We start from the raw sequence: 13,895 nt of genomic DNA, 5'->3' as shown, positions 1-13,895 counted from the left end.
GGTCTTTTATCCTTCACCATCTCCTCTTTTCGGTCCAATTAATTTATCAGGTGGGCTTTGAGTGATCGTAGGTTTGAGATTTTTCTATGGGGTCCTCCTCGCATCACTATTCCAGCGGGAGTTTAGGAGTCCATCTTCTTTCTTCCTCTTCATTTTGATATTATATGTGTTTTCTTTTCTGTGTTGCTTTCATATAGTGCAACGGTGAATATAGGGCTGTGCATGCCCGCGGCATCGGAGACTGTGACTGGACATCTAAATTTAGCTGGTTTAGGCTAAGTACAACTAACCATTTTCAACGTTGGGTGGGGGTGGCCCATCTCTAGGCTCTAGGCTCTAGGCTCTAGCCTTGGGGCCTTGGGAAATGGGGATGGGTTATGTCGGTCTACCTCATTCATGGAAGACCCTTGGATTTGTTCGGTTCCCATTTCGCATGAGCCTATCTTCGACAATGTGGATGTAATTAGTGAGGGATGTGATGATTGGCCAAATGTGGATTTACTGATCTACCTCGATGGCCCCTCTCTTCTCACAGCACATTTTTTAATTGAGTACTCCCTATTATGATGCATTTAAATTATTTTACATTTTTATACACTATGATTTTTTTTACATATTACACGTTATTATAATATACTTAAATTATGTCCCCGTTCTTTTTAGAACAGATGGACACTTTTTATTAGTAACAAATTCACGCATCCATACATAACCAACCTCCTCTCTTCTCCTCCCCGGAACCGATCCTTAACCCTAGCCCTACCTCGATCTACGCCTCCAAAATTCCACAACCGTTAAATGGACCAGTTCCCCCTTTGTTGGCTCGAATCGCCTCCGTCTTCGACGATGCCTCAGGCGCCGGCACCGGCGCCGCCCTTCTCCTCTAACGGCTTCTGTGCCCTTAAATTTTTCAATCCCGAAGGTTACAGTGCTCGGCGAAATAACTTCCTGGTGAGCAATTTGGGCATTTAGGTTGTCATGGATCCATCTTCTTATCTAATTCAACCAATTATTCTAGAAGCTAGAGGTTCTGTTGATATGGTCTGTCGAGTTTAGCCACTTATCCCTTCAAGGCCATTAATCGACAAAGTTGTACTGCAAACAGGAAAATTTTATGGAACTTATCAAATAGATTGGCAGTCTCATTTACTAGGATGTCAAAGTATTACTACCTTTCATCATCCTATGTTTAAAACAATTCAAGAAATTTCAAATACCTACGAGCAATAACAATATCCTGAAATTTTCTGCCGTTCAGCGTTCATGCTAATGAGCTCTATTAGTTCATTTGTACTTATTGTAGTCAGTAATAATGCATATTTTGGTCTGTGATTATATGCCATCAATGCCGATGAATTCTCTCACAAACAAGAAACTCTGAGTTTATGATGCTTCATACTGCCCATTTTTGTTGGGAAATGATATTTACAGAGCGATCTTTTCAAAATGATAAAAATGCCCTCATGTAATCTACTAGAGTAGAGGAGAATAAAGAGATACAATATAAGTATAACAGCTATTTTACTTCAATTCCCATTTTAGTTATCATTGTTTGCCTAAGGTATATGATCATCCTTGTTTGTCACATCTTTGTTGCTCAAGATAATTACTCTTCTTTTATCCTATACCATAAATATCACATTTAATCTATACCTGATTTCATTGGTATGCCATAAGAATTAAGACATCCTGAATCTGGATCATAGGCAATTTATTGGCACTACATCATTATGGGTGAATTCTAATTTTTTTTCCAACTACTAAATATTTTATTATGTGAATAACGGAATTTGGTTAATATAATTATTTCATTGATCTCTGTCAATCTAAGACTCCTCAAAGTCATACCTTTTGCTAGCTTAGCAGCAAATGACAGATATATTTGATAAGCCAGGTGTTGGGTACTAAAGAAGAAAAAAAACTTTAGTTTGATTCAGGTAAGCAGTTATAGCAGAAATTTGCTTACAGTTACAGAACTGAGAGGAAGATAATGGTTGAGAACAGGAATTGCAAGAAGAGAGGAGCATCACCAACCTGAGAGGAAAAGTGGAAGTCTCATCTTTGTTGGTAGCCTGAAGTGCAATTTGGTTGTCACCACTTTGCAAAAACTTCTACATGACAAGCAGGTTTGTTCTACATCTTTTCATTATTTTTTTCTCATACGATTCAGAAATTTATACTAAATGAAAATTCAAAGTGAACCCTTAACAATCGCAAGTATCTGATTTTACCAGTGCTTTTACTGCTTTCTAGGCAAAACATATTCTTTTGGAATGACATTCTCAATTTTGGAGTGACATTCTCAAGCCATTTTTGTGTCTTCTGATGATTGTGAGACTAATTTTTTGCACCCATGGACGAAAATTTCTTTTACGAGACTATTTCAATCTTCAGTCACAATGTATGTTTTTGCATATCTGGTTCAAGGGGTGGCAACACGCAGTTTGGGGTTGGATCCATTCTGGATAATCTGAACATTGACAATAAATTGGATATCATTTTCTTGATCCAAAGTCGATAAATTGATTTAGTCTGGATTAGGCGAGTGCATGTGTGCAGGCTTTTCTCTATTGACATGTTTATCTTTGCATATTTCAGGTTATCCATCTAAGATTTCCTTAGAAGTTTATATTCCATATGACCACAATTGTTTCTAGATTACTTTTGTCAGCATGATAATTCTTTCTATAATGACCGGTTCCAAATTTATTTTCTAAATATTCTATACATTATCGCATGTCTGCAAGCTCATTAATGTTCAGATTTAAGTGGGCCATTTAGCTGTTATGCTATTACAAACTTAGCACTTTAAATTAACATTTACTATTAGTTTTTTTTCTTCTTCTTTTGAGATAAGTGAAAACTTAACTATATCCCAATTAAACCAATGTCGTTAGGATTCGAACTTGAACGTACTTGCATAACATGAGTCTCTTTAACCATCTGAGCACTATCGCAATTCTCATTCACTATTAATATGTCAATGCATGTGATACACAATGTCAAAACATGTTTATTGGTTATGAGTAGTTTGTCTTACATTGCATAAGTATGCACATGGACTAGGCTCACATAGAGCTCACATATCCTACTTTAGCATTCTATTATAAGATTGCTGATTGCTATGTTGGAACTAGACACTCTTTTGATCCATATTTACATTGAGTCACTTAGTGCCTCAGAAATGCTCATTTATTTGTTTATTATTATTATTTTTTTATTTTTTTGGCAACAGATACTTTGAAAACATTTGTAAGATTCAAGAATGGACTAACCTGCACTGGCATATACCAGGAGTTCATGATCTTCGTCTGCATATGTACTTATTTTAACCTAGTTATGGTGCCTTTTTGAGAAGATATATATTCAGCAATTAGAGTAAATCTAAGTACAACTTGGGTTTTTTTTAGATAATTTTTTTTAGTGAAGTGAGAATTTAATAGTGTTTTAATAAAACTATTAGGCTCGTACAACTTGGCTCTTTTGATCAATAATATTTTTGTACCTCTCTCTCATGCACTGAAAAATGATGTCAAATATGCTCTTTAGAGTCAACCTCATCTAACATAGACCTCTCCATGTGACCCTGAAGGGCCAAGGCCTGACGTTGTCCGACGTGGGCAGATAAAGGAAGAGTTCGGTGCGCCAAGCGGGTGGTCTTGAAAAGTTGTCCCAATTCGGAGTCGCGTTGCATAATTTCATCCTTACATGTTCCGTTGCTGCCCGGTAACCTAACCTCCACGAGTCATACTACTATTGGCTTTCCTTCGGTTTGGTGTGGTCGCTCGCGGTATTCTTACTTCGATCGGCATCATAAGCCGAGGCCCGGCTGGGCGAAAGTTTTGGCGGGAGAGGATTGTCTCCCCCAAATTTGGGTGTCTCGTACTGCACACACTCGGCAATTGAACCTCAGGTTATGACCTTGTCTTTCTATCCACAAAACTTGATCGGGACCCACCAATCGGAGCCAAGTCCGAAGCTCAGGTCCGAAACCGTGGTCCCGGGAGCTCCACACCAGAAAAAGATACTTATTTCTCTGCCCACGTTTGCCAGCTGTCGCTGTTTCACGTTACTGCCTCATGTGGGCCCGTCCTTTCTCTCTCAGTAGCAAAAGAGGGGAAAAGAAATATCAAGTTATTATCATCGTTGTTATTTTCTGGAAGAGAAGAAGGGAAAATGGAAAAATCGAACGCCAAGATGCACGAGTCATGCGCCCCAAATTCGCGCGAAACCCAACCAAATGAACGCCACGGGAGCGGAAAAATTGAAACGATAAAAGAAATTAGAGGCGCTCGAGACTTCGATTGCTGCCACGTGTCAGGAGACCCGAGATCCTCTCCGTCCATGACAGGTGGGTCGGTCACCATCCCGGGCAGCTACGAAACCTTATCTGTCGTCCGATCCTCCTGCGTGTCCGGATCAACGGCCAGAAACGCTCTCCTGTTGTGGCCGGGCAGATCTCGCTGCCTTTAAGAGGGGCTTCACCCCACCCCGTTCTCCCTCGTCCCAAAGCTTCGAGGGCTTCGATCTCACAAAAAAATCCCTCGCATCCTCTCTTTAGTCCTCCTCCGCCCTCCTCCCTCCTCCGCCGCAAGAGGCGGCGCTATCCGGCAGGCCTAGCCGTGTTCCGGTGATTGCCGGGATCTCTTCTATGGTTCTACATTCCTCTTCCGCCAGCTATCGGACGGGGCTTGCCGGATCCCGGCCGATCTGAAGCGCCGCTGCCGTCGCGGATGGCGTCGGCTCTCCTGGCCGCCCGGGATGAGCCCTCCTGGGGAGAGAGGAAGGTTTATATGAGGAAGGCCGCCATCCCAAACCCTAACCCTAACCCTAACCCTAATCATAACCCTAGATCCATTCCCTTCAATCCGAGCCCTATCACCCATCCTAACCACGGCGATCATGCCACCGACCGCCCTCAATCACCCGCCGGTGCCGGCGCCGCCGCGTCGGACGATTCATCGTCATTGAACCGCAAAATCGTACCCCGGCGTGATACTGGAGCCTACGTCAGCTACAACATCTCGGCTTACTCGAGTAGGGAGTTGAAGGAGCTCAAGAGACGGCTCGTCTCGGAGCTCGAACAGGTGCGAAGCCTCCTCAACAGGATTGAGTCCTCGACCTCTGGGGCCTACAGTGGTGTCGGCCTTGTCAACCCTGTGAACATGAAACCTCAGCCGGCTGCTTCTCCCAGGAACCCTAAGCGGATGGCAGTCGCGGCGTCTGAGTCGGAGAAGCTCCTTTCCACCATGATGAAGAAGTGCGGCCAAATTTTGACGAAGCTCATGAAGCACAAGAAGAGCGTTTGGTTCAATTCCCCTGTGGATGTAGTTGGAATGGGCTTGCATGACTACCATCAAATTATCAAACACCCGATGGACCTGGGAACGGTGAAATCGAGGTTAAACAAGGGTTTCTACTCTTCGCCTATGGAGTATGCAGCGGACATTAGGTTAACGTTCAACAATGCCCTTCTTTACAACCCCCAGGGCCATGAGGTGCACAAGCTTGCCGACCAGTTCCTCCGCCTCTTTGAGGGGCTCTTCAGCCCAGCCTACGATCGTTATGAGAAGCAGTGCATTGCAATTACCCAGGAAGAAGAAGAGAGGCAAAGGGCTTCTTCATGGTCCCATGCTCCTCCTATGTTGGATTCTGTTGCTGTGAACTCGGTTCCACCTCCATCACCGATTCCGGTTCCACCACCATTGCAACCTCCGGTGCCAGCTCTGGTGCCGCCACCGACTTTGGTCCAGTCAAAGCCGCAGGAATATCCATTAACAGCGAGAACAGCATTCGGGAAGCATCCGAAGCCGAAGGCTAAGGATCCAATCAAGAGACCAATGACTTTGGAGGAGAAGCAGAAGCTGAGCTTTGGATTGCAAAGCTTGCCGGAGGAGAAGATGGCCCAAGTGCTGCAGATTGTAAGGAAGAGGAACCTGGATCCAACCCAGCACGGGGATGAGATCGAGTTGGATATTGAGGCGATGGATACAGAGACCCTTTGGGAGCTCGACCGGTTCCTTTGCAATTGCAAGAAAACGTTGAGCAAAATCAAGAGGCGGGAAGTTATGGCCAGCAGCACGACGACGCATGCCAATGCCGCGACTACCAGTCCCATTCTATTGATGCCTGAAGCTGGCCACAGGGTAATGCAGAAGAAGCCCTTTCATCACAACTCATTAACTCGCTTGATTCATCATTTCATCATGTTCTGATGTGTATCAAAATTGCATTTTTTTATGTCTTTCTTTGTTTCGGACAGTCTCCCCTCGCGGACGACCTACCGGACTCAGAAGCAGTAAAGAAGAGCAAGAAAGCAGACACGGGCGATGAGGACATAGACATTGGTGATGAGATGCCGCCCACCAGTTACCCTCCTGTCGAGATTGAGAAGGATGCAGGCTATTCCGGCAGCTCTAGCAGCTCCGGCAGCGATTCTTCCTCTTCCAGTGGTATAGATATGCACAATTAACTAGCCATTAATTAATCGTCTCTTGTTTTTTATGCTAAATACTTCCCTTTGCCCTTGTTCAGATTCGGATTCAGGGAGCTCCTCCGGTAGCGATTCCGATGAAGGTGACGCACAGTCCCCTGGTGTAGGTTTAAGATCTTCTCCCAGAAACTAACAACTGGCTTGGTGTTGGGTAATTGATGGGATGCACAAGAGGCCTGTGACTTGGTTCTCGACTTTGTTCAGGTGTGATTTAGTAGCGGTGGAGATAGATAGGTTAGGTAGTTGATAGCACAGGTGTACCATAAGTAACAGAGGAAAAAAAAAACGACAAAAAGAAAAGTTAAAAAGAGAAAGTTGGTGAAATGCCTCAAAGATGAGTTCTTCTCGAACTCTCTTTTATTTTGATCTAGTTTTTTGGCCAAATTGTTGATTGGTGCGCTCCCTCCCGCCCCCCTCTCTCTCTCTCTCTCTCTCTCTCTCTCTCTCTCTCTCTTGAAGGTGCTAATTTGGTCTGTGCAGGCTAATTTTTACTTTCTCAGATGTTGCATCATACAAGTTAGGTGGCCACATCTGCCGTCTTTATTGCTGACAGGTCCCTTTATGGCTTTTCTTTCTTTATATATCTCTGTCAAGCTTCTTTTTAGTAATTACGTTTTTTTTTAATTCTTATTTTTACTTTGGGATATTTCATGAAATATTTTCCCTTTGTCATTGTCCTCTCTTGTTTGTTTATTTTTTGCGTAGATTTAACTGGATGTTCTGGGTGGTCCATTGGGGGTGGTTAACTCAACTTTGAGCCTCTACATACCCCAATTCCTAGTTCTCTTTGATTCAGTCCCTGTTTCAGAAATCCCTTCTCATTACGTCACCTTTTGATTCCTAAACTATTTGCATCTGTCTTCACTCTCCAGTCATCCTTTTTCGCTTTATTATAATGATTGGGATTCAATCTCCTTAGCCTTGCCATTTCTTGTATGTAAAGGTTTTCGCATTGAATTGAAAAGTTTGCTGTTCATGTTACGGAGTTCGAAAAAATTCCAATTCTTTCCACTGTTGTTTTTGTTCCATCAAATTGAGTGAAACACGTTTTGCGAGTATTTCGTTGGAGCAAGCTTGTTGCATCATTCATTGTGTGTTGCAATTGAAGAATCTTCCCAATTAGATATCTTTTCTTATCTAACTTCGAACTTCTAACTTGATTGAGTCTTGATGGTATCTTCTCCAATTGCTGCCCCCCGTTGAGTGGATGGATTATTTCATTATAGTCGTTGTTTGGTTGCTTGTCCCCTCGGACTAGGAGTGGTGGTTGGTGAGACCAACAGAATAGAGTAGTTCCATTACGAGGTATATTTGACTAAAATATTAGTAGTAACTTAGTCCATTAGATTGAATAATTGAGTTATATAATGAGAACTTGGATAAAAGCTGACGCTGAACAGTGTGACAGCAGTGGATGCCAGATTAGTGCTGACACGGGCCAATCCTTTTCCCTTTTCTGAAGACCATCAATGCTAATATCCAGTCTTTTGAAAAAATTTCGTAAAGCCAATCGAGTTACTAGCTGGTCGGATAATCATCACCATGGGAGTATCATCTTTATATACTAACCTTTTATCGGATGGGGTTAGCTAGTTTTGTTTCCCTTGTTTCCTTTGATACATTTTAATTTTCAATGAAATCATATTTGCTACTTTTTTCACTCGATGTCCATATATGATTTGGGGATTTATTATTAGGGTTAAGTACGTTGTCAACTTATTTCAATCAAATTAATAGAGATTTAAATACAGTTTTATTTTAACCTTTTAATTAAATTAGTATAATTAGATTAGATTTAAATACAACCTTTTCTCTTCCCATGAATTTGAGGGTGAGGGTGAGGGTGAGGCGGCTGAGGGTGAGGGTGAGGGCCATGTGTGCGGCAGGTGGTTTGTGGAAGAGGTAATTTAATTATTTTATTTTATATTACTGGTTATAGTTAAATTGATGACCTCCTTATTTATTAGAGGTATAGTTTGTCATTATCCGTTTCATTTTATCCCTAAAGTTTAAAAGTGATATTTGTAATATAAAATTTTTTACAAGGCATTCGTAAAAATTGGATATAATGGTTCGATCGTTTATGGTGTCTCCTTAATTCACATTATTTATATGACTGAAACTATTAGACTAATTCTAAAGAATTGCAAATCATAAAAGTGTGTTTAGTTGTTAGGTGGGTGTAACCCGATAGAATTCGCTTCACATACTCGTCTATGAATCTTAATTTTTTTTAATCTATATAATAAATGAGTCGGACCTACATATCTATCGGAACTCCGATAAATATGTTGCGATTTTTTTTTTCTCTTCCATTATACAGTTTAATACTTATGATATGTAAGTAGAAGACTTAAAATTACTTTTCATATATAGTATAAATAAATTTGAGTCTCTCAAAATATAACCTTCATATTGCTTCATTCTAAATGAGATGATTACGATATTATATTTTAAATTTTAGTTGTTAATTTATTATAATTGAGTGTTAAAAAATTTGACCTGTTCCTTTGAAATAGGATTATTATAATTTTTTTTATTGGACAGTGGTTATTCATAAGGAATGCGACACATTATCCAATTGAATGTGAATATAATTCGCGTCCGACATAATCGGTGAGGATATCACAAACCTATCCATTTAAAATTTTATTTAAATTTGAATCTAATAAAATTAAATGGATATGAATTCAATCTTACTACATATATATATTCCGCCTGATCTAATTTAATTACACGCTATTATTTGATGAAGGGAAAAAAAGTGAATTTTGAAAGTCAAATTTCTAGATAATTTACTTCGAAAAAAGATTAAACAGTCATGACTAACATTTGACAAAAATTTCAACTACTTGATATGAATTGATAATTAATAATCATATGCAATATATAACAAATTGGAAATTGGCATTCTCCCTATTTAAATTGAGTTAAAAATAAAAGAGTTAGGTAATTTTAAGGAAGTGAAGAAACCCATTTTCTAATCTATTTTCTCTATCCAATTAGTACAAAGGGTCGAATGACAAGTTCAGATTGTTGTCATTTTTCTTTCTTATTTTTCATCAATAATTCTAATAGGGTTTAAAAAAAATCTAGAAATAAATAAATCATTGTAATAAAGATATAAATAATTATAGGAATAAGCAAATCATGTATACTGATTTTTTTTTTCATATATACAATATATACATCAAATCCGAACCCATTGGTATCACCAATTCGAACTCCAAATTACATATCTACCCCTCTCCCTCCTCACTCATCCCACTCTCCTCCAAACCCCTCACCAAACCCTCGTACCCCTCCGCCATCTCTCCGGTGAGCTCCGCCAAAGCCCCCACCACCACCGCCGTTCCCGCGCAGACCACCCTCTCTCCGTCCTCTTCCTCGTCCATCTCCATCGCCTCCCTCCTCCTCCTGCTCCTTCCGGCGGCCACGGCCGCCATTCCAGCCGCGAAGAACTCCAGACCCTCGATCGCCGCCTTCTCGTCGACCGATTCGAGGACGCTGGCCCACCGCACGCACGTCTCGTACACCGGCGGCGGTGCAGCGCCGCCTCCTGCTTCGCCGGCGGGGGAGGTTTCGCCGTCGACGCGCGGCGGCGCGAAGCGGCGGATCCAGCCGGCGAGTGCGGCGGCGTAGGCGCGCTGGGATCCGATCCAGTTGGCGAGGGCGGCGCGCATGTTTCGGAGCTCCGATTCGACGGCCGACGCGGCGGCGCGAGAGGGACGTGGAGGTGCCGCCGCCGCATCTCTGGCGAAGGCGGCGGCGGGGAAGGAGGAGGAGAAGAGGAGGAGCTTGGCCTCGTCCATCGTGCGCTTCTGGATGCGGTGGGAGTCCGCCATGGCGCGCCACATTCTTGCTAACCTGCGCCGGAAGAACGGAGGCATTTGTTCGGATACGCCAGGTGCGCAGGATAAAACTGATATTTAATTTAACTATTCTTCAGAATAATTCTTTTATGAAATGATAATAGTTAGCCCTAGAACATGTTGGGATAAAAAGTTGTAAAAAAGGGATTTTTTTTTTTTTAAAAAAATGAAGGCCACAATTGCCAATTGAACTTAATAATAATGCTTGGTTGCTCTAAAAGACTTTGAAAATTTTCTTAAGTTTTAACAAGAGATAATCAAAAGTTTACTGTAAATTTATAAAATATCAAACTTTGTTAATATACTATTTGATGAAGCATCGGACTTATTCAAGTCTCATTTTTAGACTTGGGGCTTTTTGGATGAATTCAATCCTAGTTCCTTTATACTATGTGGGATGTCCACATACCTTTTTCATTAGATTATCTATTAATCTTTGCCTTTGTTCTAACATGTAGTCACCCAATATATTTATACAGATAAATAGGATTAGCACATAATTTGCTCATGAGTTGTGTCACACTAGGTTCCTACAATACTCTTTGCAAGTCCTAAGTAAGGCAAGAACAAGCTATTGTTAAGCAAGTAGAGTCAATCAGACATTCTAAGAAAAGTACCCTTGGATTAGCTCCACAATTTGTGGGTTCAGCTCCTCATCCCGTAGAGTTTCGATTCTCTTTGAGATATATTCAACTGAGCTTAATGAAATTCTTAGCTGAGTCTGTAGATCTCTTATGGCTGCTCTAGTTTTATCAACAAGTGAAGGTTCTGCACCATTCAGATCATGATTCTTTAGCTGCGTGCATTTCTTCTCGTATGCTCTTCGTACTCGTTCTCCTGACTGTCATAAAAAAATTCAACTAAACTTGTTATATTAAGGCATAGGTTTCAATATTTATGATGTTGATTTGTACTGAGTTGTTTACAGGAAAGTTTGTTCAATTTATTTACCTTGACTTCCTCGTATAGCTTCTTCTCCCATTCATATAGCCTGTGCAATGTTGCCTTATGGCTTTTGAAAATATCGAAGGTTTCCTCCAAGTTATCAGTACCACTCTCATTGCCATCATTTCTTCGAGTAGTTGAAGCTTGGAAGAACTTAGTAGATGATGACCCAAAGAAAGCTGCTCGATTAGGCATCCTACCTGTCATACAAAGGAAAAAGAAAATAAAACATCACTTTGGTTTCTTTCTTTATGACAATGTTATCAATGTAACCAGAGCAATGTGCTCTAGTTTTCAAACATTAGTTTGTCTTTTGCCAAGACAGTAACTTTTTTGGCTCATATATAAATATCTATTAGCTATTGGAGAAATGGAGGTAAGGTTTAAAACCACTGTCAGTGGCTTGATGAGCATCATACCTCTTGGTAATGTTGCAAACTCTTCTGCTTTTCTTACTTCCAGCAGTACTGAAACCTCACTAGCAGAATCACAAATCCTCGCAAACTGGGTCTCAAGATCCTTCATGACTTCTCCCATACTGGTAGGCCGTCTGTTGGCATACACTGTAAAGCCAGGAGTTTCTTGTTCAACTGCTGCATTTCCCACTGTTCTCCGATCATTGTTTATCTGTAATTTTGTTTGTTCCTCTGACCTATTCAAGCTCTTTTTTGTATGTAGTTGCAATGTATTTACTTCATTTGATGTCCCCCTCTTCTTATCTACTTCAGCTGGCTCTGTAATATTAATACTCTCTTTGTTAGCATTTAATTCTTCTGGCCAAACTGTGGCATCTTCTTGGTTGTCTTCATCCTCATCTTCCAGTTCTGGAATTTCCTCTTCTTCTCGAGCCTTCCTTATCCCTTCTGTATCATCGTCAGTGGCTGACTGATCAAGACTACTTACAGAGGGGTATCCATATCCATCCATTGATGAGAAGGGGTTCCAAAAGAAGTCCCACTTTGAAGCCTTTGGTGATGGGGATAGATATTTTGATCCATTGTGAGAGGAAAATAATGGTTGGTTTATTGTCGAAACCTCTGCGGTGAAAAAGACATCAACCTCACGATGATCTGTAGGATAATAAGATTCAATTCTTATAGTTTCAGGTGATTGAGGCCATTCCTCCTTGGCAACTTTTGGATTCCCACCTGATCTCAAGTAATTTACAGTTAGAGAAGTGCTCCTCTCATACTGATTTATAAGTGGTGCAAATGATTTTGGTGGAATAATCATGATATCAGAGAGAAAAATTTTAGTAGGTACGGATGGGAGATGTTTGTATGGATATAAGAATCGATGATGCTCATATTCATCGACATAGTTGCAAAGAGCAAATGAGACTCGTTGGAGAGATTGGAGATACAGAATGTGCCAAGAAGCAAAATGGTTTCTTTGCACAAAGGCCTGTTTGGTAAAGTTCCTCCTGTCCTGGCACATCTTGACTTCCTCCTGGTCATCCAACTTCGACGAGGAACAACCCATCTGTTTAGGCCCACCAAGAATTCTTCAGACTTGAACCAAAGCCAGAGTTGGTGGAGAAGAACCATCAATGCTTCACAAAACCTGCAGGATTTTGTAGTTCCATATCATACATTTGAATGAGGAAATACTGTTCAATAGTATCAGTGCAAGAAAAGCATATTTCTGAGGAGAAGAAACCAGAAGCCTTCTTACTATCAGATACCAAAGCTTCCAGAGTAAAACAGTTCATGATTCTATACTTTGTTATCAAGTTATTGAAACAAAACTTAGAACCAGAGGAAACTTAATGTGAGAGTATACAAGATGAACAGAAAGTTTGTATCGAATTAAGATCATGGGATATCTTTTGTAAGGTACTTCAGTTGTTAGTCTCAATATAACTTCTTTAGTTGGCCAATGAATTCAGAAGCAAAACCTATGTTATATACTATACAGGGGCAAGAGACAGTTCTGCAAGGAAGAAGGATTCAAGTCTCTGACATAGGAAAAGTTATATAGGCTGTAAATCCTGTAATGTAAGATGTGTAAAGCTTCAACAAAATATTTGCAGAACCAACTCTTCTATCCTTCATTCTCTAGCGTAATTCACTTGTGGAATAGAATTAAAAAAAGGAATAGCAATTTCTATTTTTTATTACCTAAATAAGAGAATTATTTTAAGAATAATTATTTCTATGTCTCTTTGCATTATATTTTTGATATAATATATAATTTTTTAAAATACAAAAAAGTATTTTATTATTTACAAGATTATGCATAAATACACTTTGATTTGATATAAAGTAGATTGATACGAGAGATGTTAAAGATTAATTAATAATTAGATTAGTATATAATATAAAATGTAATTTTAAGAAACAATATTTATATTCTACAATATGACTATTATAATATTTAACTCTTATTCTAGAAGAAGGGATTATATTTTAAAATAAGAAAAAAGCCATTCATGAAAGAACCTTTCAATTTGACGTTAGACTCACTGGTCATATGGTAGCCCATCTTGGTATCTTCAATTGTGTAGCGAGTAAATTAACCTGATGTAGGAACATGATAGACCTCACCACTATCTCTAGGCAATTATTCTGTTTACAAGAACAAAT

The 13,895-nt window shown here is 40.2% G+C and overlaps 2 protein-coding genes and 1 long non-coding RNA gene across 4 annotated transcripts; 2 read left to right on the top strand and 1 right to left on the bottom strand.

Annotated features, from left to right (window-relative positions):
* The first annotated feature begins 672 nt into the window (after positions 1 to 672).
* On the top strand, positions 673 to 6,793 carry LOC140793738 (transcription factor GTE7-like). 2 transcript variants are annotated; one of them, XM_073145415.1, is made up of 5 exons: positions 673 to 951; positions 2,005 to 2,126; positions 3,593 to 6,146; positions 6,263 to 6,452; positions 6,535 to 6,793. In XM_073145415.1, the coding sequence occupies exons 3-5, from the start codon at positions 4,734 to 4,736 to the stop codon at positions 6,624 to 6,626; spliced, it is 1,695 nt and encodes a 564-aa protein (XP_073001516.1). In that variant the 5' UTR covers positions 673 to 951; positions 2,005 to 2,126; positions 3,593 to 4,733; the 3' UTR covers positions 6,627 to 6,793. The 2 variants fall into 2 exon arrangements, with proteins under 2 accessions (XP_073001516.1, XP_073001515.1); XM_073145414.1 differs by having other exon boundaries at positions 708 to 951; positions 1,928 to 2,126.
* Positions 6,794 to 9,624: 2,831 nt separating this feature from the next.
* LOC140794192 (uncharacterized) lies at positions 9,625 to 13,187 on the bottom strand. The gene is made up of 4 exons (XM_073146105.1): positions 11,730 to 13,187; positions 11,317 to 11,510; positions 10,983 to 11,206; positions 9,625 to 10,360 (listed from the first exon to the last, which is right to left on the bottom strand). Exons 1-4 carry the CDS (start codon positions 12,790 to 12,792, stop codon positions 9,733 to 9,735), a joined length of 2,109 nt encoding a protein of 702 aa, XP_073002206.1. The 5' UTR covers positions 12,793 to 13,187; the 3' UTR covers positions 9,625 to 9,732.
* On the top strand, positions 10,262 to 11,681 carry LOC140794193 (uncharacterized). Its single transcript, XR_012110081.1, has 2 exons — positions 10,262 to 10,400; positions 11,396 to 11,681. It is a non-coding gene; the product is annotated as an uncharacterized lncRNA (long non-coding RNA).
* Positions 13,188 to 13,895: the final 708 nt, after the last annotated feature.

This window comes from Typha latifolia, chromosome 8, assembly GCF_019914945.1.
Source record: "Typha latifolia isolate L0001 chromosome 8, TyphaL0001v2, whole genome shotgun sequence".
Classification (NCBI taxonomy): Eukaryota; Viridiplantae; Streptophyta; class Magnoliopsida; order Poales; family Typhaceae; genus Typha; species Typha latifolia.
This window is presented reverse-complemented; position numbering and strand designations above follow the sequence as displayed.